General features: G+C 40.5%; 1 protein-coding gene across 3 annotated transcripts in view; it reads right to left on the bottom strand.

Moving 5' to 3' along the window:
- The window catches only part of DAAM2 (dishevelled associated activator of morphogenesis 2), a 161,672-nt gene that overhangs the window by 34,878 nt on the left and 100,104 nt on the right, over positions 1 to 26,690 (bottom strand). For all 3 annotated transcript variants that reach the window (XM_069073618.1, XM_069073620.1, XM_069073619.1), the window contains exons 2-10: positions 26,279 to 26,481; positions 16,538 to 16,627; positions 12,633 to 12,707; positions 11,686 to 11,780; positions 8,083 to 8,416; positions 5,889 to 5,999; positions 2,960 to 3,063; positions 2,450 to 2,516; positions 921 to 1,038 (exon numbers count right to left, since the gene is read on the bottom strand). In XM_069073618.1, coding sequence (XP_068929719.1) covers positions 921 to 1,038; positions 2,450 to 2,516; positions 2,960 to 3,063; positions 5,889 to 5,999; positions 8,083 to 8,416; positions 11,686 to 11,780; positions 12,633 to 12,707; positions 16,538 to 16,627; positions 26,279 to 26,446 — 1,162 coding nt within the window. In that variant the 5' untranslated portion in view covers positions 26,447 to 26,481. The remainder of the gene's footprint in view (positions 1 to 920; positions 1,039 to 2,449; positions 2,517 to 2,959; positions 3,064 to 5,888; positions 6,000 to 8,082; positions 8,417 to 11,685; positions 11,781 to 12,632; positions 12,708 to 16,537; positions 16,628 to 26,278; positions 26,482 to 26,690) is intronic.

Below are 26,690 nucleotides of genomic sequence, written 5' to 3'. Positions count from 1 at the left end.
AGATAGATGATAGATAGACAGACAGACAAATAGATAGATGATAGACAGACAGACAGATAGATAGATAGATGATAGACAGACAGATAGATAGATAGATAGATAGATAGATAGATAGATAGATACACATATAGTTGGCTACAAGTAGGAGAAAATCTTTTGAAAAAGACTTCAAAGAAGCAGAATGTATACTCTCTCCCTTGGTTGTTCACTCTTTGGTCCAGTAGTCCTCATGGAACAACTTTCTGCCTTATGTCTAAATTAAATTCTTCCTGTAGTAACTTAGGTTCATGTCTTCTTTTCAGGTCTTTATGACTTTAGAGGAGAGTAGTAACCACAAATAATATGATTGATTTGTACTGTTAGAATAATTCTATGGATGATGAAGACAGAAGTATGTAGGCAGGGAGAAAGGAGAAAAGGAGAAAACAAAATGGGAAAATTGACAAAGCTGGGGGGGTAGGGAAGGATATCTTCAATAAGATCCCCACAAATGTTCTTTCTTTCCTAACTGGAGACTCCATAAGAAAATGGCAAGCTTGACTGTCAGAAGTAGGAAAATAAGGACTATCTGACCTTAAAATGAAAAGGTCAGGATGATGCCTGCGGATCAAGGACACTGGTGACTCCATTATTTAAGTCTTCTGCTCCTCCTGAGGGTTTAGGTCCTTCAGACACCAATCAGGAGAAGAGGAGGAGTAGGGATCTGAATCATATTTTCCTTTCCCCAACCATGAAGAAATAAGAGTAGCTTGAGTTTCAGACATTTTTGATCTGTCCTGGTCTCCTGGAAGAGTCATCTGAATATCTGCCCAGTGAACCGTACTCATGAAAATGCTACCTAAAAGGGGGGGCCCTCTCCCACCTCCCTAAGCTAGATGTCTGGGGCCTCTGTTGGTGGGGTAGGGGGAGGCAGGACTTACAAGGCAGCTGTAAGCAGTGCTGCAGCATGGAGAGCAGGTAGGGGTATGCTTCTGTGTGTTTCAGCTTCCTGTGGATCAGGTCAAACATCTGTGATGCACTCTTGGTATCAATGTGTACCTGATGGAAAAACAGAGTAAGGAAGAGATGAATGGGGACCCCAAGGAAGGTAGAAAAGGAGGAAAGAAGGGAAGAGAGAAGACTCTGGGTCTTCATTCAATGAACTCTGAGATACCTCCTCCCACCCAGGGCCTCTCATCTCCCCAAATGTCTCAGCATAAACATCCAGAGATCCTGTCTCTCACTATTTGCCTAGACACAAGTAAAGGAGATTATAATTAACTGTTTGTGATCTGGGGAGCATTGTCATGAATAATCACATACACATATACACAGACAATTATTTGTTGTGGGAATTTATCATATATTTTTATGGTGTTAATTATGTTTGGCTGGGATTTTGTCCATATGTTATAGGAATGTAAATTTTTAAGATCTTCCCTGCCCCTAGGTTAAGTGCACCTGGAGCCTGTGGTGAGAGGCTTGTTTCTCAGGAGATACTTTGTGATTGGGCAATGGGTCAAGAAGGTTGTTACATTCTCTGAGCCAGAAGAAGGTTATATAAGCCGTGATGGGAGGCTTTGTTTTGGGGCTCACTTTGAGAAGTGTTGTGTGATTTGACCAAATAGACTCTGGGCAGCTGTTGAGAGCCCCACCCCCCCGGCTTTGAAAACCCCAGATGTTGATGCTTCCCTCTCTGGTAACTATGATTTGGTATGGATGTAATGGTTGGACAGTTGGAGGCCTGTCTGCTTGATATGTTTTTCTATTTTCTTGTAACTTCTGTCTGTATACTCTGAAGTTCGGGATGCTGACTTTCCCCTGAACAAGGTAAATGATATGTTTGATTGATTAAAGTAAGCTTGCTAACCCATTTTGAGTTGCTTTCCTTTAGCAAAGCAGATCTAAGAACCTGTACTGGCAGCCACCCTGGGGATGCTGGGGTGCTTGCTGCTGCTACACCACACTGACTGTGTGAGCCTGGACAATTGACAGAACCTTTCAGTGAAGTAGGCAGCTCTCTAAGAATTTAAGTCGCAAAGAAGGTGCTGACCTATATTGGTAGAGGGAAATACCTCACCTGGGAGTTCCCTATACTTATGAAGTCACAGGTCCAGAGTCTAACTTAAAATGAGAATACATTTTCTTAGGTATAAATCATGATGACAGGGAGATGTACCCCAAGAGGGTTCTGTTGTTTATCAGTCACCCAAAGATTGGATATTTGCTAGTGATAATCCATAAAGTAGCCACAGGTTTCTTTAGGAATGGCTACCTTCTTTCCTTTGAGGCCTGTGGGCACATGTTAATTCCAGAGGGTCCTGGCAGAATCTGTACATTGTGGGCATCCTAGAAACAAGAATGCTAAGTAGAATGCCCATTTTGGTGTCCCATCCCTAGGGGACCTCTGGGGAAGTCACTGGGAGAGTTGATATGTATTGTGTCTGAATTACATCCTGGTGGTCCTTACCATGTCAAATCTTCTGGCTAATTCCAAGTCATCCTCATTCCGAACCATCTCAAAGAAGTCTAAATGCCTGGGCACGGAAAAGATAGAGAATGGCACAACTGAGTAGTATCTCACAGCAAGGAAATCAAAGTTAGATAAGACCAAAACACTCCTTTCAGTCAAGCACTTACTCTCTTCCTTGTCCACATAGATGGGCAGACTGTTTACTTTCCTCTGGAAAAGGGGTCGGTGAACAGGGAAATGTCCAAGAAGAAGAGAAACTAAAGAGGTCTTAAAAGACCCATAGGTCTTGAACTAGGCCAAATTGTGAAGTGTCTAGCTTTTCCTGGGTACCATAAGTCTTTCCCTGTCCCTATCACTCTTAGAAGCCCTCCCAGATAATCAATACTTATTCTAGGCCTGCTCTCCCTGGGCTGGTACTCTTGTGCTTCTCCCTGCCATCCTGAGTTTATTATTTTTAGCCCTCCTTTCCCACTTCAAAATGAATAAATCCTTCATCTTATCACCTACCTGTCCAATATGGCGTTCTCATGCCTTCGAAGTTTGTCAATCACAGGCTGTATTCCCAACATCAGGAACTCATATCGCAGATGTAACCGAAACTCCAGATTATCCTTGAAAATGATTGAGATGGGGTGGAATTGGGATGGGATGGAGTGGAACAGAAAGCAGAACCAGTAGAGAAACATTTATTTCATTGGCTGGATCAGGAAGCCACCATTACTTAAGGCTTTCTTTTAGTCCTTAACGCACTTCTCACCCAAACCATACCTCATATCCAATCTGTTGCTAAGTCCAGTCAATTCTACTTTCATAACATCTTTGGTGTATTCCCCCTTCTCTCCTTTGACGTTGCCACTTGATGCAGCCACTCATAACTATACTCCTAGAATACTGAAACAGCCTTCTGGTTGATCTCTGTGCCTCAGGTATCTCTTCATTCTGGTCCATCCTCTATTCAGCTTTCAGGTGTGATTTTCCTAAAATTCTGATTTCCCTAAAGGGCAAGTCTGCCCACATTACTCCCCTATTCAATAAACTCCAATGGCTCCCTATTGCCTCCAGGATCAAATATAAAATGTTGTTTGGTTTTTAAAGCTATTCATAACCTGGCCCCTTCCTACCTTTCCAGACATCTCATATCTTATTTCTCTTATTCTACAATCCTGTGATAATGACCTCTTTGCTATTCTTCAAACAAGACATCCCCCTTCTTCCAACTCCATGTATTTTCACTGATTTTCTCCCTCTGTAATTCTCTCTCACCTCATTTTCACCCTTGGCTTAGCCATAGTCCCACCTCCTACAAGAAGCCTTTCCCAATGTTGTCTCCCCCATAAGATTGTAAACTCCTTGAAAATATAGTCTTTTTTTTTTGTATTCTAGTACACAGCAGGTACTCAATAAATGCCTTAATGTCTTGACTTTCTTGTAATATTCCACAACACTTACTGTAATATATATTCTTAGTCACTCCAAAAGTCACAAAGTCCCATGGAAACTTCTCTCAGAGGAGAGTGAGAGGAGATACAAATTTTATCAATCAGAATACAGAATATATTGCCTATATGTATTATATAATAGAATATATTAGCTATACAACCTCCCTACATACCTGTAGAATGCATTACCTACACAACATGGGCTTAGCCTACCTGGAAAAACTGGTTCACATTCTGGGCTTCTGGGAGCTGAGTAATATCAACATCACAAGGACAAGCCACTATCAGAAACCCCTCACTTCTGACACTGTCCTGGTGGACTGGGTTAGGGGTAGCATTCAAAGGGATGAGAGTGGGAAGAAAAACAAAGCCAAAAATATGCCCTAGCCCCATCCTGAAACAAGAAGATGCTGAGTGCGCTGCCTGTTTCATTTAAAGAATCTGGGGCTCCCCTCCCATCTACAATTATGGCTACTTTTCTAATTACTTTGTTCCTAAGGCTTCAGTCAGTCTCAGGGACCAGCTCTAACCCTGGGATCGAAGAGCACTAAGGACTATTACAAAATAGAAAGTATCAAGATAACATAAGTTTCAGAGTTTACAGTCATAGAAATCTCCAGAACCTAGTTCAAAAGTAGCAATATTGCCAAGGCCTCAGAAAGTTCTAGAAGGTTAACCCATGCCCCTTATTCTCCAGTATCTTCCCAAGCACTAATTCCTCATTTTCCTACATTCTCCTAAACTCCTGCTCTGCTCCCATCCTGGATTTTTCTCCACTTTAGACACCTCAGATAAGACCATATTCTTTTTTTCTGATTTATGTGGCCTCCCCTCCAAGTTCTCTCACTATAATAACTTTTATCTATTCCCTTTGCTCTAATTAACTCATTGAACTATCTTCTGTTATTCAAGTAGCACTTCAGATATCTCTGCACTGTAGGAAGTTTCCCTGGATTAATTAATTCATCTATCCATCCATTTGTCTGTCTGTCTATCTATCTATCTATCTATCTATCTATCTATCTATCTATCTATCTGTCTGTCTGTCTGTCTGTCTGTCTGTCGTCTGTCTATTTTCTGGGATTAATTAGAAGAGAGATCAAGGCCTTTACTTCTATCCTGACTGTCTACAGCCCCCTGATTTAACTGGTCTTGATCCATTTAAGTTTTAACCTTATTCTGGGCCTGTTCTGACTAATGTTAACAGTAGAGAAGAACTGTTTATACTTGCTATGTGAAGAATAATTACTTGTTAGTTTAAGTAAGAAGTTAAGTCTCAATCACAGTATTTAAAGAGATCTCTGCTGTGAAATTCAAGATATTTAGCATGGACTAAGATATTTGAAATCTAAATATTTAACTGCTTACTCATTGACTCTAATGGCTTTAATGAAGGCCAATCATTTTGCTTTAAAAAACCCAAAAAGCTAACAATAACAGAATTCATATAAATAGGATCTTATTTCTTTAATTGACTAATGGCTGATGCTAACCATTAGGACTGACTTCAATGGCAGATATAATGATAATATGATGCACCCTCCCTTCTTCATGGTATCAGGATGGAGATGGGGAACACCAGTTTTACATTTTACTTCTTATTTATATTTTACTTTTATCAGGCTGATACTTCAAGTAGTTATATTTCAGAGGGCATGACTCTAGCCTATGATGTATCCAAATCCATGGCATCTGTATTGTAACAGAATTGCTCTGTACTTTGTGCTTGACATTCTAATTTTGTTGCTTAACACAGGAGGAAGGTTAATACAAACTCTTTAAAAGTGATGGTGGGGACAGACATTGCCCAATCAGAAGTCAAGGGTCCCTCCTTTGGCTCCCTACCCCAGGATTCCCTAAGGAAGTTGGAGAAACCTAATTAAGAGATCACTCCTTTGGCTCCCTACCCCAGGATTCCCTAAGGAAGTTGGAGAAACCTAATTAAGAGATCACTGCTCTCTGGGAGAGTCTAAGGATGTGGGGAAAAAGCAACCAACCTCTCCAGCACCAGCATTAAGGACAGCATTAATGAAGGACATGATGGCTGTCTTCAGATTTACTTCATCCCGGTAGCGTCCCATGCTTCGGTCCAGCTCATTCAACAAAGTCTAGGTGGGGAGAAGGGACAGGAGATCTTAGCATCATACTAGCTCTGCCACCATGCCTGCTTTTGCTCATGCTATTCAATTCCCCTAGAATGTCACGTTCCACCCCATCCTGCTCACTGCTTTCTTTAAAACATCTCTTAAAACTCATCTTGACTCATTCTGACCAAGACTTCATACCTCCTCTAGCCAGTTATATTATGTAGTGCTGCCATATACATATATTTTCTTTATCAGACTCTTTTACATGTTTGTGTTCTGCGTTCTCTTTTTCCAACTGAATTGTAAATTCCTTGAACACAGGAACCATTTCTTTTGTATTTTCCCTGAAATTCCTAATATAGGGTTCTATTCATAGCAGGCACTTGAACTTGCTCCAAAAATAAACAAAAACCAAAAAGAGGCCTGTGCTGGGTTTGGGGGGGAGGTTAGGAGAGTATTAAACAGGCCTTGGGTATGAAGAAGACAAACAAATATCAGTTGCTTGAGACCCTAGACAACTTATTGTGACTCAGAATTCTAGGTGATACCTGTTCTTCTATAAGGTCATTGGACTCTGGGCTCACATGTTTCAGAGCATTCCTTGAAATATCTAATTTCAATGAAAAGGCAGCACCAGAGTGGGGGAAAGTATTGGCCCTTAGCATCATAAAGATTAGGGTTCAAACCCTACCTGTGTCTTTTTTTTTCTTTTTCTTTGGCGGGCAACTGGGGTTAAGTGGCTTGCCCAAGGTCACACAACTAGTAAGTGTCAAGTGTCTGAGGTCGGATTTGAACTCAGGTTCTCCTGACTCCAGGGCTGGTGCTCTATTCACTGCGCCACCTAGCTTCCCCAACACCTATGTCTTTTATTAGCTGTGACCTTGGGCAAGTCACTTTACTCTTCTGAGTGTCATTTTTCCATTCTGTAAAATAAGGATAATAATCTGTCATATCTGCCTCCCAGTGTGGTTGTGAGGGTCAGGTGAAATTATAATAGTTGATAATCACAGCTAATATTTACATAGTATCAGGTGCTGTGCTAAGTGCTTTACAATTATTATCTCATTTGATCCTCAGAATAACCCTGAGAGGCAGGGGCTATTATTAACTCCATTTTACAAATAAGGAAACTGAGGCAAACAAAGATGAAGTAATTTGCAAAGGGTCACACAGCTAATAAGTGTCTGAGGACAGGTTTAAAATCAAGGCTTTCTGACTTGAGGTCCAATACTCTACTGTACTACCTACCTATAATAAAGTAAAAGTGCTTAGCAAACTCTAAATTGCTAAATGAATACCAATATTTGTTCATCTCATTATTATCAACATTCTCATCTTTTTGGATGGGGTTCAGACAAAAACAGTCCCAGAACTGGTTGCCAAGACTACTTTCATTCTTCTATATTTACTGTTCTACGAACCACTGCACAAATAGCTTGTGGTTAATTTAAAGTATTGGGATGTAAGCTCATTGTCTAGAGGCTCGATGAAAGCATTCTCGATACAAGGATATACGTATGTGCATCCTCCTCCTACTACGTGATTTTGATTTCTTCTACTAGGTCTTTATATTTCAAAAGCTTTTTGTTCCATGTTGTTGGAGATTATGAATATTTGGTACAATAACATCTGTTCACACTGCTATTAAGTTTTAGGGATTGATGTTATATCAGAACAATTGAAGTCCACAACTGTTAATGTCCTGATACCCAGAAAATTTATTGGTTGAATTTTCCAGGATATTTTGAAATCTGTATTATTATTATTATTGTTATTATTATTAACCAATAGTTGTAAAAGTACCCTGTTTTCCTGATCAACCTCTTGGAGACGTCTCTGGTCCATCTCTTCCCTATATTAGCTCTTTTTTCCCCAAGTCTCTGCACATGGATAATATATTCCTGCATTCTTTATATAATGCCTTCCATTTGTCCCTCATCCCATCTATCCATATGCTATCTCCAGACATGCCCCAATTCCTTCCACATAAGGTTCCTCATTGCCCCAGTCCCTCTGTTTCTGATACACATCCCTCATGCCCCACCTGGATATCATCCTTGTGTAGCTCTGCACATGACTTTCATATTGCTTTCCTATCCCTCACCTGGAAGCGGGTCCTCTCAGCAGCATACACCTGGTAGTGCAACATGGCTTGAAGCACCTTCTTATGACCACCAGGAACCAGGCAGACAGCACCAAGGATCTCAAGCACAGCCACCTTGGTTTTGCTGTTCTCCGTGCGCAAGCTTTGGGCAATGGTGCTAATGCCCTCAGGTTGTGCCAACACATGGGCACGGCCCTGGGAGTTGTTCATCAATGCTTTGATGCAGCCAATGAGGGATGTATGAATTCGACTCTCACAGGTGGCATGGTCCATACTCCGAAGGAAATTCAAAAGACAGGTCAACCCATCCAACTCAATGAATCGAGTCACAAATCTGGGAGGGGAGAATAAGGGGAGCAGTATGGAATGGAAGAAAAATAATATGAGAGCAGGCAAGGAACACTGATATATCATTTCACATTTTTGTTGCTGTTATTGTTTATCATTTCAGTCTTATCTGACTCTTTATGACCCCATCTGGTGTTTTCTTGGCAGAGATAGTTTGCTATTTCCTTCTCCAGCTCATTTTGCAGATAAGGAAACTGAGCCAAAAAAAGGTTAAGTGACTTGCCTAGGGTCACACAGCTAGTTCATGTCTGAGGACAAATATGAACTCAGGAAAATAAGTCTTCCTGACTCTAGGCTGGGCATTCTATCCACTGGACCACTTTCATATGTTATTGCCTAATACCTACCACTGTGTCCCAATTATGCATAGAAGCCTTTCAATAAATATCTACTGATTTACTATATAATATTCACATCATAATTTGTATTCCAAGTACATCACACGAACACATTAATTGCCTGTCATCCTATCATTTGTATAGCAACCCTCTGTTTCATAACCTGGACTGTCCTTTGCTTCTTTTTGTAGCCCTAGAACTTGTCACAGTGCCTGACACATAGTAGGCCCTCAATAAATATTGATTATTTGGTTCCAATGTACTTTTTAGGTCTATTACTGCCCTTCACACATGTTATAATCCAGCCAAATTGACTTCTTGATGATCTTCACATGTGCCTTTTTATTTTCACTCTTTTTACCCTTTGGTAAAGGCTTCTCCCCACACTTGGAATGAACTGGTTCCTCACCTCTGCTTCTTAGAATACCCAGGTTCCTTCGAGATTTGGAAAGTTGTCTGATTTTTAAAAATATCTTTTTGGAGATGCTTGGGCTCCCATGGAGTTAACTCTACTACCATATACCATAACACTGATGAAGTCCTTCTAGTTTTCTTGTCTACCCTCTCTCTCCTCCTCCAATAATAGCTTCTCCTTCTGTCCTTTATAGAAATGGCTGAGAATGGGAAGTAGGTAGCATTTAATAATCCTAATTACTATCCTCCTTACTATCATGCAATCAATAAAAGGACACAGTGTAATTCAAGGTTTAGCCCAAATGTCTCCTCTTAAGACTGTGTAAGAATCCCTCCAGTGGCTAGGGTTCCCCCACCCACCAAAATTACCTTATATTTACTTTGTATGTTCATATGGACTATTTGTGCCTGACCTGTGGGGAGCCTCCTGAGAGTGTGTTGGTCTGATCAGCTATAGTCAGACACTCTGTATCTTGACCCCAATATAACTGGTCCTCTTAGAGAACAAAGGACAATAGCCAACTATGAGTAGATATTATATCCCCTTATAGAATGTAAGCTCCTTGAGGGAAAGAGCTGATCTTTTTAATTCCTAGCACCTACCACAGTCCCTCAGATGGAACAAAGTAGGCATTTGAGAAGTGCTTGTGCATTAATTGATCACATGTTGGTGAGGATAGGTGGTTATTTTTTTTACTAAATGCTTTACTAAATGGTCTTACTTTACTAAATGCTTTATTAAATGTTACCTACTCCAAGCCTCAACTTTCCTCTGTCTCTCTCAAGGACAGAAAAAGAAGATCCTATTAGAGAAGGGCAATGAGGTTAGACAAGAAAATTCAAAGAACTTTATCAGAATTATATGGTACATAATAGTGGAGAGAACTCCATGGGGACTTAAGCATCTCTTCAAGAAATCTTTAAAAAAAAATTAGATGGTTTGGGGCAGGTAGGTGGTACAGTGAACAGGGTACCAGCCCTGAAGTTTGGAGGATATGAGTTCAAATCCAGCCTCAAACACTTGACACTTAACTAGCTGTGTGATCTTGGGCAAGTCACTAAACCCCAACTGCCTTGCCTTCCCCCCTCCAAAAAAAATTAACAATGATGACTTTCTCCAAACAGGGCTGACCTTAATAAATTTCTGAAAGCATATTTACCTTTATCTGTGTGTTTCTGTGCTCTTGGTTGGAAGGGAGAAATGATTATTTTGGTCCCTTCCTACCCTCTGCCTATGATAGGCTCAGAGGGAAGGAGAAATCAGTGTCTCATTAAAACTACTCATTAAACCCCTCACTTCTCACTCCCTCACTTTCTTTTCTGTCTCTCCTCCTATTGCTGACCATACCACCTCAGCTATATGAACAGATGTATCTTAGAAATTCAAGAAGATGAAGACAGGAACGGCAGTGGTAATCAAGGACCTCAGTAGAGGAAACCACACATGGGGCAGATATAATACCCCCTACTTCCTACCCAGATCCAGATGGTTGGCCCCCTGTCCCACTGGAAAGAGAAAGGAAACCCTCTCACCCACGCATCACGGGATCTTCAGGCTGGTCTTCATTCAATGGGTTGTCTATTTATTTCCTCTTAACTCATGAAGAACTCTACCTCACACCAGCTTTGTAATTCTTCATACAAAACACTGAATCTCTTGTCTCTAAGCTTTTGCATTAGCTGTCCTCCATGTCTAGAATGCTCTTCTCCGTCACCTCTGCCTCTTAGTTTCACAGGCTTCTTTCTGGACTCACCTCAAAATTCTTCCTCTGCAGCAGGCCTTTCCTATCTACCACCCCATTCCCAGCTGAGAATTCCTCCACCTCCCAGACTGCCTTACATCTACTCTGTATAGAGCTTGTATTTATTTAGTTTCATGTTGTCTCCTCTATTATAATATGAGTCCCATGAGGAAAGGGGTTGTTTTTTGCCTCCTTTGTATCCTCAGACTTAGCACAGTGCCTGGAACTTAATAAATGCTTAATGGCTGGTTGCTTGGTTGGTTGTAGAGAAGATGTCTGTCTACAAAATCCTAGAGAGGAGCCTCTGAAACCTGCCTCATCCCTTGGTAGGGACAGCCCTGTTTCAGAAATAACTTTCCATCTTTAACCTGGCTCCCTTCTCTCTATTGTCCTATCCATAAAAGGAACCAAAATAGCCACTCTGCCCTTCTCCCAAGATGGCCCTTCATGTATTTGTGGTTTACTGTAATTTTCCCTCTAAGACTTTTCTCCTCTTCAACCCCTTAAGCCCTGAGCCCTAAGCCTTGGCTGCCTCCCAGCTCCTCAAGAAACCCAAAGAATTGTAAACTGAAATAGAATGTGTTGGAGTGGTATGAAGTGAGGTAGAGTGAGGAGAATGGAACTGGACTGGAGTGGAGTGGAGTGAGGGAGGAAGGAAGGAGAAGATATTGCAATGCTGTGAAGTCACCCAACTTGAAGGGAAGGTGTGGGAGGCTAATTGGATCCAGGACAATCCAGATCAAGGGAGAGGACTCAGTTACCTCATGGGCTGAGTGCGAAGGGCTGTCTTCAGGTCTTCAACAACTTTGTTCCTCATCTCTGTTTCCTCTTCATCAAAGGCATACAGAGTCTGCATCTGTTGGGAAAGCACGTGGAAGGAAGAGGATGTGTATATTTGTGGAGGAGGGGAGAGAAGGGTTACTCTTGTCTACCTGCCTTGGTCCTAGGCAGCAAGGTGGAGGACATAGAGTGTTGGACTTGCATCAGGAAAATCTAAGTTGGAATCCTTGCTTCAGAAGACACTTACTAGTTGTGTAAACCTGGACAAGTCATTTGATCTCTCAGCCTCAACTTCCTCATCTGTAAAATAGGGATAATAGCACCTACCTCATAGGGTTGTGTGAGGATAAAAGGAGATACCACAGGAAAATTGTGAGTCTTAAATACAAATGCTAAATTGTATCATTATCATTATTATTATTATTATTATTATTATTATTATTATTATTATCTACCCCTCTCCCTTGCCTCTCTCTATCCAAGATATCTTACAGATAATGCTTTCCCATTTGGATCACCTTTCATCTGTATCTATCTTGTATTTACATGTTGTCTCCCCCATTAAAATGTATGCTCCTTGAAGGCAAAGATTGCTTTTGCCTTTCTCTGTATCTCCTAAAGCTTAACACAGTGTCTAGCATACATGAAGCACTTACCAATGAATACTTGTTGACTGATTGACTATGTAAAAGTAATTCATAAAACACTACAAAGTATAAATATATAAAATATCAACACTATAGAAATGTGAGACATTATATCTGAGGCAGGGTAAGTGTTACAAAACATGTTGAAGGATTTGGAGTAGGCAAGGGTAGACATTCTGTTTAGAACAGAGGAAGGGATTGGTGCCATCAATTCTGGAGCCCAGGTAGGCATCTCTTCAGAAAATCTTTAAGACATCCTCAAAAATAAAAAGATTACTCACGGCAGCCATGGAGTTGATTCGGTCAATGTAATAATCTGGCCAGCTGGTCGCCAACTTGTTGGGGTCCTCCTGTTCCTGAAATAAGTAAAGATTTGGTGTAACTTTGTGGAAAGTTAGAACTTGACTTGGTTATCGATGGTTTGGGAAAAGAATACAGCATAATAAAGATTTATTAAAATCTTTAAAAAATTTAAATAAAACAAATTTTACTTACTATGTACAAAGTAAAATTTAAAATAAAAGCTATTATGTGCAAAGCACTATACTAGGTACTGGAGGAGAGGCAATCTTTAGATAAGATCCAGTCCCTGTTTTCAAGAAGTTTATGCTTAAATCTACTGGTGCGGGGGTACGATATTGGGGGATAAGACACTGACACAAATACCTTGAGTATTAGATTATTACCCAATATATGTCTTACAGGGGGAAAGTATCAGGTGAGGTTGGAGGGGAAAGGCTATTACCATCCTAGGTCAACCAACCCATATGGTGACAAGAACTTTTTCCCTGCCCCCCCAAATACATAGAATCTTTGCTTGAAGACTTCTGTTAAAGGGTAACCTTGTTGCTCAGTCATTTTTCAGTCATGTCCAACTCTTCATGACCCCATTTGGGTTTTCTTGGCAAAGACACTGAAGTGGTTTGCCATTTCCTCCTCCAGCTCATTTTGCAGATGAGGAAACTGAGGCAGATAGGGTTAAGTGACTTACTACCTCTCAAACCAAAAAACTATTTTGGGACATCTCTGTTAAGTTTTTCCTTCTATTAAGCCTAAAAATCTCTCTCTGTCTCTGTCTCTCTCTCTCTCTACAACTTTCACTGGTTTTTCTAGAATGAAATATATGTTCCCCTGTTTGTTTTTTAAAGCCTTTCAAGACCTGGCCCCAACCTACTTTACCGGCTTTATTATACATTCATCTCCTTCCTATACTTTAGGGTATAGCCAAACTGGCTTTCTCTCCAGAACTCATACACATCACTCTATCATCTTTGCCTGATTGCACTGGTCCTCCACCCCTGCCTCCTTATCTCCACCTCATAGAATCCCCTACTTTCTTCAAGATTAAGCTCTAAGATTCTACACTCAGCTTTTCCCGATTCTCCCAGTTGCTGGTGGTGCCTTCCCTCTCTAAATAACTTTTATTTAATTACATATTATACACATAGATCAAATTAATTCTGTATGTACTTATATATGTACATGTTCCTTAAAATGTGGCACCTATAATTAAACAAAACAAATACTATAGAGGTGGTCTGGTCAAGGCACACTTCCATCATTCTGAGCACTATGTCTCTTTATTAATTCAGCTTAAGATTAAATTAGGTTTTCTTCTTGGTAATGTTGTTTTATACTGACTCACGTTGAGCTCATAGTTCATTAAAACCCATAGGTATTTTTATCTAGCCATGACTCCCCTAATTTGTGTTTGTTCAGTTGACTTGTGAAATAAGGAGTTTAACATTTATTCCCTTACATTTCTCTACATTAGATTTATTTCTATTAAATTTTATCTTATAAGATTATAAGATTCATTCCTTGGTCCTTGACTACCATCCAATATGGCACCTATACCTCTTAATTTTTTTGTCAGCTAATCCAAGGAGCATGCAATTTATGCCTCACTGTACTAGCTGTGTGATCCTGGGCAAGTCACTTAACCCTTTGTATTTTTTCTGTCTATGGCTCTTCAATTCACTGATTTTAAAAGTTGAACAAGTCAAGGCCAAGAACAGATACCTAGGGCATTCTACTTAAGAGACTTCCTTTCAAGTTGGCATCAGTGCTGTTGGGTCTGGACAAAGAGAGGAAGTCAAAAAATGATAAGAGACAAAGATGGATAAAAAGAAATAGCTGCAGCAAAATGACAGTTATAATGGCTCAATCATCTGGTGCTTTACAATTTACAAAGTGCTCTCCTCAGAGCAGAAAGAGAGATAATCTGCAAAAGAGACACAGACAGAAAAAAGATGGAGGGAGAGGAGAAGACTGAGAAACCAAGAGATAGATGAGAAACATAGAGAGAAAAAAGAGAAAATGGAAATGAAAGTTAATGAGAAATGAAAACAAAGGAAGTCTAGACTGAGCTCACTGCTGTACTCATTTGGAAGCAGTGGTACCTTCCTACGAAAAGGAAGCAAGAGTATATGTAAAATGTATGTAAACCATCCAAATGTCCCTCCACGAAAGCAAGGATGAATTGGTATTTGTTCTCCTGACAATATATGGTAAAGCTCAATAATTTTAAGAGTGGGACATTTAGCATTATCCTCAGCTCATTTTGCCTCACCACAAATATCCAATCAACTGCCAGCTTTTGCTGTTCCTATTCCATCTCATTTTCTTTTTTTCATTTTCATTTTTTTGGGGATGAGGCAATCAGGATTAAGCGACTTGCCCAGGGTCACATAGCTAGTAAGTGTCAAGTGTCTGAGGTTATATTTGAACTCTGGTCCTCCTGACTCCCATGCCAGTGCTCTATTCACTACACCACTTAGCTGCCCCTCTACTCCATCTCTATGCTCAAATACCTATCACCTCAATTCTCTGATATTTTAGCAATAGTCTCCTAATTGGCCTTCTTGCCTCAAGTCTTTCCTCACTCCAGTCCCTCTAACACAGAGAAGCCATAGTAATTTTTCTTATAGATTTGATCATGTCATTCCCTTAACTGATGGTAGCCTATAGGATCAGATATAAACTCCCATGTTTAGGTTCTAAAGCCCTGTACAACCTAACCCCAACCTAACTTGCCAGAGTCATTGAACTTTACTCTATGACCCAGCCACACTGGTCTCTCTACTTTTCACACATGGAATACCATCTCCTGTTTCTATATGTTTGCACTGGCCATCCCTCATGCCTGGAACATACTCCCTATTCCTCTCCACCTCCTAGAGTCCTTCTCTTTCCCCCAAATGTTGCTTAGGTACCACCATCTATATAAAACCTTTTTGTTTCCCACATCCCACATACATGCTAGAACTCTCTCTCCTAATTTATTTGTATTTATTGTCTTTATATTCACTCTGTCTATGGCTATCACCATCTATCTATATCTCTCTATCCATCCATCCATCCATATCTATCTATCTATCTATCTATCTATCTATCTATCTATCTATCTATCTGTCTATCTCTATCTATCCATCTATCCATCATGTCATCTATTTATCCATCTATCATCTCTCTCTCTCTCTCTCTCTCTCTCTCTCTCTCTCTCTCTCTCTCTTTCTTTCTCTCTCTCCAATTAGAATGTAAGCTTCTTGAGAACAAGAACTATCTTAATTTTCTTTTTGGATTTCCAGAGATCAGTGCAGGGCTCTGCACATCGTAAGCACTTAATAATGTTTCATTCATTCATATGTACTTGTCTGCCCCTTTAGAACGTAAGCTCCTTGTGAGGAAGGATAAATGGTTATTGTTGGTATATTGTTTCATTGATTGAAACAAAGATGTTTCAGAATCTCCTTCCCCATGCCCTGCCAACCTGATCCTATACACCCCCATCTATAGTGGTTGTTGTTTATTCATTTCATCCATGTCCAACTCTTCATGACCCCACACACAAAGAAACTAGAATGGTTTGCCATTTTCTCTTATAGTTCATTTAACAAATGAAGAACTGAGGCAAACAGGGTTAAGTGACTTGCCCAGGGTCACACACCTAGTAAGAGTATGAGGCCAGATTTGAACTCAGAAAGGTGAGTCTTCCTGACTCGAATCCCAGCATTCTATCCATTGCCTCTCCACCCACAGTCTATGATCTCAATAGATGTGTTTCCTGTGCTTTTGGACCTATTTGACATCGATGAGTTTCCTTGCACAAGAAAGTCCATTTTGATAGCTGATACCACAAAGACTAGAAATAAATGGGGGACAGTCGGAAGAGAAGAGACAACACCTTCTTCTTGCTGCAGTAGATCTGCCATTTCTTCTCCAGCGGCAGCGCAAACATGGCCTCTCTATTTTTGTCTGTGAGATCCAACTCATCCTGTAGGGGAAATGAAGAAAAAACAACAAAAATTGTGGTCAGAGATATAATAATTTATTGCGAAATTCAGCCCCACAGGAGTATGGCTCACCCATTTCTCAGACTCATTTTATACACACACACACACACACACACACACACACACACACAGTGTGTACATATGTGCATATCTGTATTTATATCTGTCTCCCCACCCTTAAATATTTCCCCTTGACCCAATCTGCATCATCTGAAGATGTGCATTGTTTCCTTTCAACCATATAGCAGAATAATCCTTCTGAATGATACTGACTCATGGAAAAGCTAAGGTACAAATTGGGGTGGGCCATTCACTTTACTATCTCTGCCACTTGCTTATCTGGGTGACCTTTGGGCAAGTAACTGAACTTCTTTTGGTCTCAGTTTCTTCCTCTGTAAATTGGCTGCATACAAAGTGGCCTTCGGAGGATCCTTCCAGTTCATTTAATTCCATCTCCAAGTGTGTGATTACTGGTTTTTATCATGAGAAAGTACAGTGGTGCCTAAACCAGAGAATCACAGATCAAATAAAGCCTGGCTTCCCCTAAGGTATATCTTCTCCTTAGGTATATATAAGATTTGAATCACAGTTACCACTGCGTGCCTAAGATTAAGTTTTATCTGTTTAAAACAAAACTATCAAAACAAAACATAAAATTTGCTCATCAGTATACCTGCTAAAACATTCCTAAACAATCAGAGTAAGATTTAAAGAATATATATTCCTATATTTATCTAGGAACAATTAAGTGCTTTTTCTTGCTTACTCTTAACAACCAAATCTTAATTCTTTCTACTCTATTTCAGGTTCTCATCATCTCTGTCTAGACTATTATAAACATCTTCTAGCTGATCTTCCTGCCTCTAAATTCTCCCCTCCATCTTTCACACTACTATCCTCCATCCCCGAGAATCCCCCACCATCTCTACCTGTTGAAATCTCTTCTTTCAAGGTCCAAGTCAGGAACCACTTAATAGACAGTAAGTTCTCTGAGGACAGGGACTGAGGATGGGCTGAACAAAGTCATAGATAGGACAGGACAATAGGAAATGATGAGTAGGTCAGTTTAGCTGGGATGTAGAGCGCATGAAGGAGGATAGCATGAAACAAGGCTGGAAAGATAGTTTGAAGCCAGATGTAGATGCTGTTAAATGGTAGGATGAGGGTAGGTGGGAAGGAATCATTTAAATTAATTTATTAAGGGAATGAAAATTGATAAAATATATATATATACATATAATTTTTAAAAGGTCATTTTATTTCCTCTTAGATATTATGACTATAATACCTAAAGACATGCAGTAGGTAATGGGGAACTATTTTTTTTTTGAGGCAATTGGTATTAAGTGACTTGTCCAAGGTCACACAGCTAGTGTCTGAGGTCATATTTGAACTCAGGTCCTCCTGACTCCAGGACGAGCACTCTATCCAATGTACCATCTAGCTGCCTCTGTGTAGTGGGAAACTATTGAAAAATTGTTAGCAGACAATAAGGGATGTTATCAGAAGACATGCATTCAAAAGCAGAAGAAAACAATCATGGCTATTGTAGGCATTCCATTTTTTTTTTCTTTTTGGAGGAGGGAAGATAGGGCAATTAAGGGCTAAGTGACTTGCCCAAGGTCACAAGGCTAGTTTTTGTGTTATGTGTCTGAGGTCGCATTTGAACTCAGGTCCTCCTGACTCCAGGGCCGGTGCTCTATTCACTGCACCACCTCGCTGCCCCCTGCATTCCATTTCTTAAGAGTGATCCCTATAACTACCTTTTTCTAATTAAGGACTGAAACTTTTCTTCACACTTTGCCACTTGTCAACACTAGTTCTTTTACTTCTCAAACTTAAGGGTTACTGCTGTGTCTACATAGTTTCAAATGGTCGCTATCACCAAAATCTTAAATCAATCTGGCCCCTATCCCTCACCTCAGGTCCCAATTTCCCACTGCCCTGATGGCATGAGGTTTTAGAATGACTCTTATGACCCAAAAAGTCAGGCCTGAAAGCCTCCCCCTAGGCTTTGAGCTTCAGAATCTTATGCTACAGCGCCTTAAATAACATCTGAGATGATTCTTTCTATCTCATTATAAATGCAGTGATTCCCTACATCTCATCATAAAACAGCATATTTTCTCTGTTCATCTTGGTTACAATCTTCATCCAACTGCTTTACACCTGCCTATCAATTTTCACTACAGTTTTCCCTAAAAAAGGTCTTCTCCGATTTAGCTCACCAAGATGTCTACCCATCAAACAGGTCCTGAAATTTCAGCTCCTCCATGAAGCCTTATAGGATTAATTACAGAGCTTTAGAGGTAAAAGAGACTGTAAAGATTACCAAAGGGTTTTAAAATTTATGATCTGTGAACTTGTTTTTCCAAAATATTTTGGTAATTGAATTTCAACATAATTGGTTTCCTTTGAAATTATGTGTTTTATGCATTTGAATAATATTCTGAGGAGTCCATAGGCTTTACTGGAATGCCAAAGGGGCCCAGGACCCCTCCAAAATTAAAAAGCCCAAATCTAACCCAACCATGCCATTCTGCAGAGAAGAAACTAGAGGCCAGTGGGAAACCTGCAGCCTCATGTGGCCCTCTAGGTCTTCAAGTGTGGCCCTGTGACTGAATCAATTAGGTTGCAGGTTCTCTACCCCTGAAGATCTTCCAAGGTCACATCCCTAGCCTATAACATATACAACAACAAATGACAAAAGGTTAGATTCATCATCTTCTGAGTTTTAGTTTCATGTTTTTTTCTTCCTGCTGACATTTGCCCTTATGATACCTACTCCAAACAAGGACTTCTCGTACTTTTTCCCCCAATGTTTCCACTATCATATAAACAACCCTCATGCTTCCCTCCCACTCCACTCCTAAAATGCCCTCTCTCTGACCTGAACACCATGCAAGTACCTCACTAGCTATCTATTCATGTCCTGATTTAATGTTGCTTTTTTACCATCTGTGTCTATGTCTTTTTGGAACACTCCAAGACTCTGGGCTAAGTCTACGTCAGTATTGCTCTAAAGCACAAGTATAAACAAAAATAGTCAGGGGGTATATATGAAGCATCTATATGACATCCCCTTTGGAGAACTGGCATAAAAATCCCTCCGCTCTACAGTGATTTTTTTTCTTCTTCACTGGTTTCATATCTACTCATGTTTAATTCTCAGGTCAGCCCAGGGAGGAAGAAGAGGTAGAGGTTTCCCCTGGTACTTTGCCCCTTTACAGTTTTAGAACATGGGAAACATTCCACTACAGGAATATCTTTTCTTCCCCTACTTCTTCCTCCAAAATTCCCCAATTAACCAGAATAGGCTTCAAGCACTATCGTAATCTAAATCCCTGTGGCACTTCAATCAATCAATAAATCAGTAAATATTTATTAAGCATCTACTATGTGCTATGAGAGCAGCTAGATGGCACAGTAAATAGAGTACAGGGCCTGGAGGCTGGAAGACAAATTCAATCTAGCTAGCTGTTTGACCCCGGATATGTCATTTGACTGTTTGCCTCAGTTTCCTCATATGTAAAATGAGCTGGAGAAGGAAATAGCAACCTATTCTAGTATCTTTTCCAAGAAAACCTCAGAAAAGGGTCACAAAGAGTCAAACACAGCTGACACACCTCAGTAACATGTTCCAGGCACCATGCTCAGGATACAAAGAAAGCCAAAAGATAATTCTCACTCTCGAGGAGCTCACAGTTTAATAGAGAGATGGCAGGTGAATATCTATATACCAACAAATACTACAGAGGATAAACTGTAGATAATCAACAGAAGGCAGATGCTAGCATTAAGGGAGATCAGGAAACGGTTCTTGTAGAAGGCAGAACTTTAGTTGGGACTTGGAAGGAATCCAAGAAAGCCTGGAGATAGAGATGAGGTGGGAAAGCATTCCTGGCTTGGACAATCGGTGAAAATGCAGAGTCAGGAAAAGGGGCATCTTTTGCTAGGAACATCAAGGGGAAATTGACACATAGAGTAAGGTACAAGAAGCCTGGAAAGGTAGGAAGGGGTCAAGTTATAAAGAACTTTGAATGCCAAACGAGATTTTATATTTGATCCCGGAGTTGATAGGGATCTCCAGGAATTTATGAATACAGCAGAGACATAGTGAGACTGGAGCTTTAGGAAGCTAAAAAGGTTTTGTTTGTTTGTTTGTTGTTAGCTAAGTGGGGGATTGACTGGAGTGGGGAGAGACATGAGGCAGAAGACCAGTAGTACAGGAGTTAGGTGATGAGAGCCTGCACCAAAGTGGTAGCACATATTCAACTTAATATTCAAGTCAGCTTCATCATTTTAACTCAAGGTCCCAACCCCCGCTTTCAGCATGTGACCTGACCATCTTTTACTGAAAAGCCCAAAGCCATCACATAGGAGGTTCTTGATTGCTACTCTGTCTTCTCCCATCCTTTCCTCACTTTAAGGCTCAGAGCCAATTTCTTCTCTCCTCTCTCATTTTCGTTATTGCTTTAACTGGCAGATTCTACTTTTGTAATACCCCTTATAGACCCCTTCTCTCTTCTGACACTACCAGTTTCCTAGTATAGGCTCTCATCAATTTATGTCTGAACCATTGCAAAAGCCTGCTGGTTGGTCTCCCTTCTTCAGGTTTCTTCCCATGCCTATCCATCATCCTCTTAGCTAAAAAATAAATCTTTCTAAAGCATATGTCTAACCATATTCCCTTACACAATAAACTCCAGTTGCTGCCTATATTGCCTGTAAGATAAAATTCAAGAATTCTGTTTGGTTTTTAAAGCAATAACCTGACTTTTTCCTACCTTTCCAGCCTTTCTTTTTTTTGGACACCATTGGGGCTAAGTGACTTGCCCAGGGTCACACATGCTAATAAATATCTAAGGTCGTATTTGAACTCAGGTCCTCCTGACTCTAGGGTTGGTGCTCTATCCACTGCACTACCTAGCTGCCTTCCTTTCCAGTCTTCTTACACCTTACTCCCCTCTAAGTATTCTGTGATCCAGTGGTGCTCTCCTCCTTGCTGTTCCTTGAACAAAACAAAAAGCACTTCATCTCCTGACTCCATGCATTTCCACTGACTGACCTCCATGTCTGGGGTGATCTCCTTCCTTATTTCTACCTCCTGGCTTCCCTCAAGTTTCAACTAAAATCCCACCTTCTATAAGAAGCCTTTCTCAAATCCTCATAATTTTAGTGCCTTGCCTCTGAGATTACCTCCAATTTGCCCCGCACATATCTTGTTTTTATAGAGTTGTTTATATATTTTCTTCCCCTTTTTACTGTGAGCTCATGAGGACAGGGACTATTTTTGCCTTTCTTTGTAACCTCATTGTTTAGCACAGTGCCTGGAACATAGAAGACCCTTAATAAGTGCTTGTTAACTTAACTTGCTTATAAAAATGCTCTTTCCCATTATCTTCTTCCTTAAAAGTCCTTTGTTGTTCTTGCCAACCTCGACTTCCTTACAACCCATTCATTCTCTAACTCCCTGAAGTCTGGCTTCCATCCTCACCACTCTGCTGAAATTATTTACTCCAGAATCACCAATGAGCTCCTAATTGTCAAATCCAGTGGCCTCTTCTGAGACCTCGTCCTCCTTGACCTTTCCATAGCATTCAACACTGTTAACTAATCCCACCTTTTTCTGGATACTTTCTTTTTTCTTTAGTTCCAAGACAATATCCCTTTTTTTTTTTAGTTTTCCTGTTTCTCTGACTACTCCTCACTCTTCACCGGTTCCTCCTGCCCACAGCTGTGGACATCCCTCACAGCTCTGTCTGGCATTCCACTTCCCCCTTCTTTGGCAGTCTTATCTGCTCATAAGACTTTAATTGTCACCTCTGTCTAGATGACTTCCAAACTTTTTGTCTTCAGCTTCTTTCTTTTCCCTGAACATCAGTCCAACAGCACTAATTGCCTAAATGCTGATACATCTCACCTGGATGACCTAATGACACCTGACACTCAGTGGGTTCCTAGCTCATCATCTTTTCTTCAAGACTTACTTTCCCCTCCCTATTACCATTAACGGCACTGTCATCATCCCAGTCTTGCAAACTCCAAACTTCAGAGTTCTCTTTCCCTCCTATTTCTCTCTCACTTCCCACATCCTATCAGTTGTCAAGTCCAACTGATTCTCCCTCCAGAGGATCTCTTGCATTTCTCCATCCATTTAGCATCCTCATGCCATTCTAATGCAGGCTCTTGTTACGTTTGGTTTGGAAGCCTGAAATGGCCACCTTACTGGCCTCTCCAACCACCACAGAAGCATCAAAGTAACTTTAATACACAGCTATCACTCTAAAAATATATATACACACATATATATGTATATGTATATGTATATTTGTACTATCTGTGGAATAAAATGCAAACTTCTTAGTCAAAGATGTATGTAAATTGGCTCTAACTTACACTATTGGACTTTTTTCAAATTATTCCCCCTCAAGCATGCTCGTTCTCTAGTCAAACTTTTTCCAATAACAAACTGCCTCTTTTCACTGGTATATACAATCTCCCATGCCTCAAAGGGCCTCCTCCCACATCTCTTGCCTTTTGAAATTTTTTCTCTTTCTTCATAACCCAGGTCAGGTACTTCAGCCTTCCCTCTACCTAGAAATGATTCCTTCTTCCTCAAATCAAATAAAAATAAAATGATCATATCGTATCATATCATATCACATTATATCATATATCCTATCCTATCCCATCATTCTAACTTGGGTAATAGTTATTTTGGCTCTGTAACTTAACCCCTAATAAATGGTAATTTCTTTCAGGGCAGCCCTTTTGTGTTTTTCAGCCTTTTTAGCTTAACAGTTTGCTTTTCACATTTTATTGCTATTGTTTTGTTTTCTCTGACTCTCCATGACCCCATTTTGGGGTTTTCTTGGCAAACATACTAGAGTGCTTTGCCATTTCCTTCCCCAGCTCATTTTACAGATGAGGAACTGAGACAAACAGGGTGAAATGACTTGCCCAAAGTCACACAGCTAGTAAACATATTAGGCTCTAAATAAATGTTCACTGAGCTAAACTGAGCCAAAAAAGAAGTTTCTGAATTTCTTTTCATTTCTGGCATGCTATCTTCTAAATACTTATTGACTACTTAATGACTGATTCATTAATGCTTTTTAAAAAACACTGTATGAAGTTCTTTGTTTGAATTAGTAGACTGAGTACAGGGACTGTTTTTGTTTTTTAACTAGCACCTAGCCCAGTGCTTGGGCCAAAGAAGGCATCTAATGAATGTTGTTTAGTTTTTTTGAGACCAAGTCTTTCCATGCTACCAACCCACTATAATCCAAGTTAGAATATAATCAGTTGTATGAGGGGAGGTCAAACCAATTTTTGATCTGAGGAGGAAGGAACCATTTCTAGGTTTAAGCACCTGACCTGGGATATGAAGGAAGAGAAAAATTTCAACAGGCAAGAGATGTAGGAGGAGACTTCTCAAGATATGGGACATTAAATGCATAAATGAAAAAAGGAAAGATGGTATTAGGAAGGCACCCAGTCTCACTGTTGATCAGCACGGTTCGGCCTACTCAATTACTGACCTGTGGTTATTCACCTTACCTTGGTCAGTCCTAGTCAGCTCGGCAGCCCTCCACTCTCAGGGCTCACCATACTGGTGTTGGACACCTGATTGGATTTTGCCCTACTATCCCCCCAAATTCTCAAATTCAAGCAATCCACCAGCCTTGGTCTCCCCAGCAACTAGAACCACAAGCATTCTCTACCATGTCTGGCCTAATAAATACTTGTTTGGTGGAGCTGAATTATTTTTTCCAATGGAAAAATGGTCTTTTGAATTAAAGTGCTATTTTAAACCAAAAGATTTGATTTATTGTCCCAACTAAAATCTCATTTTTCGATAAGAAGTCTTCCCCAACCCCTCTTAGTTCCAATGCCTTCCCTCTGTTATTTTCTTATTTATCATGTATATAGCTTGCTTTGTAGATATTTATTTGCATACTCTCTCCCCCATTAGATTGTAAGCTTCTTGGGGGCAGAACCTGTCTTTTGTCTCTTTTTGTATCCCCAGCACTTAGTACAGTGCCTGGTACATAGTCAGTGCTTAATAAATGTTTATTGACTGATTACCCTCAGGGAAGGTATGAGCCGAAAAACAAGAGTTTACTGAGGGCTTCATCTAGGCTACCCGGATGTTTGCCATTCCCACCATTCAGGAGAGCTGGGAAGGCAAGAAATCCTTCCTGCTTCTCTGAGCCTTTACAAAGTAACTTAATTTCTTGTTGGAAACATTACAAATTCCTACGTCCAACTTGTCCACATTCAAAGAGATGCATATTTCAAAGCCAAATATAAATGACTTTGAATTGTCTAGCTGACATTGCCTTCTCCTAGAACAGATTATCAGGATCTTATTATAAACACATTCGTCTGTATTGATATTTCTATGACAGCCCGTGTCCATTTCCTGAGCTTCTTTCCTGTCTCCTTTATTAAACTGGGGGCTTCCTGTGGGAAGACCTTGTTTGCTAAACAAGGATGGGGATCTTTTCTCCCTAATAGGCTGTTCTTCATAGGAACAGAACTGTATTTCCTGTTTCTACTAATTTCTTTTTTGTTGTCATTCAGTCTTGTCCAACTCTTCATGACCCCATTTTGGACTCCTGACTCCAGGCCTGGCATTCTATCCACTGTACCATCTAGCTGCCCCTAATTTCTTATCAGTATCCAATATAATGTGATAGAGAGATGGTACTCAGAATAAGGTAGTGACTGAGAGGATCAGTGAGTCAGGCTGGAGTTGGTAATAAAACCCAGGTCTCTTGTTTTCTGATCAATAAGTGTGGCTACAAGATCTTCACCTCGGCTGACTAGATTTTTAAAAATCCTTAGACTTCTTAACATGGTTTCCAGTTGTGAAATGCACATTCCCTTCTTCTTCTCTAACTAACCTCTCCCAGTTCAGAGCCGTTTGGATCTGCCAGCAATAAATATACCCAGAGAACCCTGTAGAGAGTCCCAGGGAAATTCCACACAAAGAGAAGAAAAGACAAGAGTTCAATTATTAGGAAGTCTTTTCAAGCTTAGTAACTGAATGATTTCCCAGAAGTCTAGGTCATCTGCCACCATATAGCCCAGGGCCAAGCAGGGGCCAGTACCCAGTGAAAAGGTTCATTCCCAAGGGGAACCATTCAGTTTCTCCAACCTGTTAGCTCCACTCTTCCAGTAATGCTGAAGGGAACTATAGCAACCCAGAAGTGGGTTTGGGGAGTATATATCCCCTCTAATATAGATCTCTCTGTTCTTCTCCACTTACAGGCTCACAGATTTAAAGTTAGAAGGAACCTTAGGGGTTATAGCTAATCTAATCCATTTTCTAGATGAGAGAACTGAGACCCAAAGAAATTAAGTGACTTGCCCAAGGTCTCACAGCTAATAAGTAGCAAAGCTGGGATTCAAACCCAGGTCTTTTAGCCCTATCCATTATCCAACACATTTTCCCTCTGTCTTTCAATATACTTAACTCCTTGTCCTGGTTCTTCTCTCTCTCCCTCCTTTCCACACATTCTTCTCTTTTCTTCCACATATTCTTGCTTCACAGTCTAGTGCTGAGCCTGCCCTGGGAGCTCTATCCTATCCCTCCCATTTTACTACCTTCAGAAGATACTGACCACAAGCTCTGCAAAACGGGCATTGAGCTCCTCCGCAGGTGGGATGGGGCTAGAGAACTCCAGGAACTGTAGTGGGTGGTTGTCCCGGAGGTTGATCTCAGGGATGTCATTGCCCCCAAAGCAGCAGAGAAAGCCCAGACCATGACGACTCCTCTTCCAGGGAGCCATGGTCAGCTGGGGCACCGTTATCTACTCATCGTGATCTGAGAAAGAAAGAAGAGGGGATATGTGAGAAAACTTCCAAGCCAGAAGGCACCAGAGACCAGAGATCATTATCAAAGTTTTTTTTTAAATTTTATACATTGCCAGGGACTCTAATTTGAATGCCTTATGGCCATTCTTTCAGCAAATTCAATTTCTCATTGGGGATGTGAATATAAAAGTGAGACAGCCCCTGTCCCCAAGTAGATCA

This window comes from Petaurus breviceps, unplaced genomic scaffold (genome assembly GCF_028583685.1).
Source record: "Petaurus breviceps papuanus isolate PSGF00001 unplaced genomic scaffold, PetGlider_PUasm1.0 90865, whole genome shotgun sequence".
Taxonomy (NCBI): Eukaryota; Metazoa; Chordata; class Mammalia; order Diprotodontia; family Petauridae; genus Petaurus; species Petaurus breviceps.
Note: the sequence above shows the minus strand (reverse complement) of the source record. Positions and strands in the feature narration are given on the sequence as shown.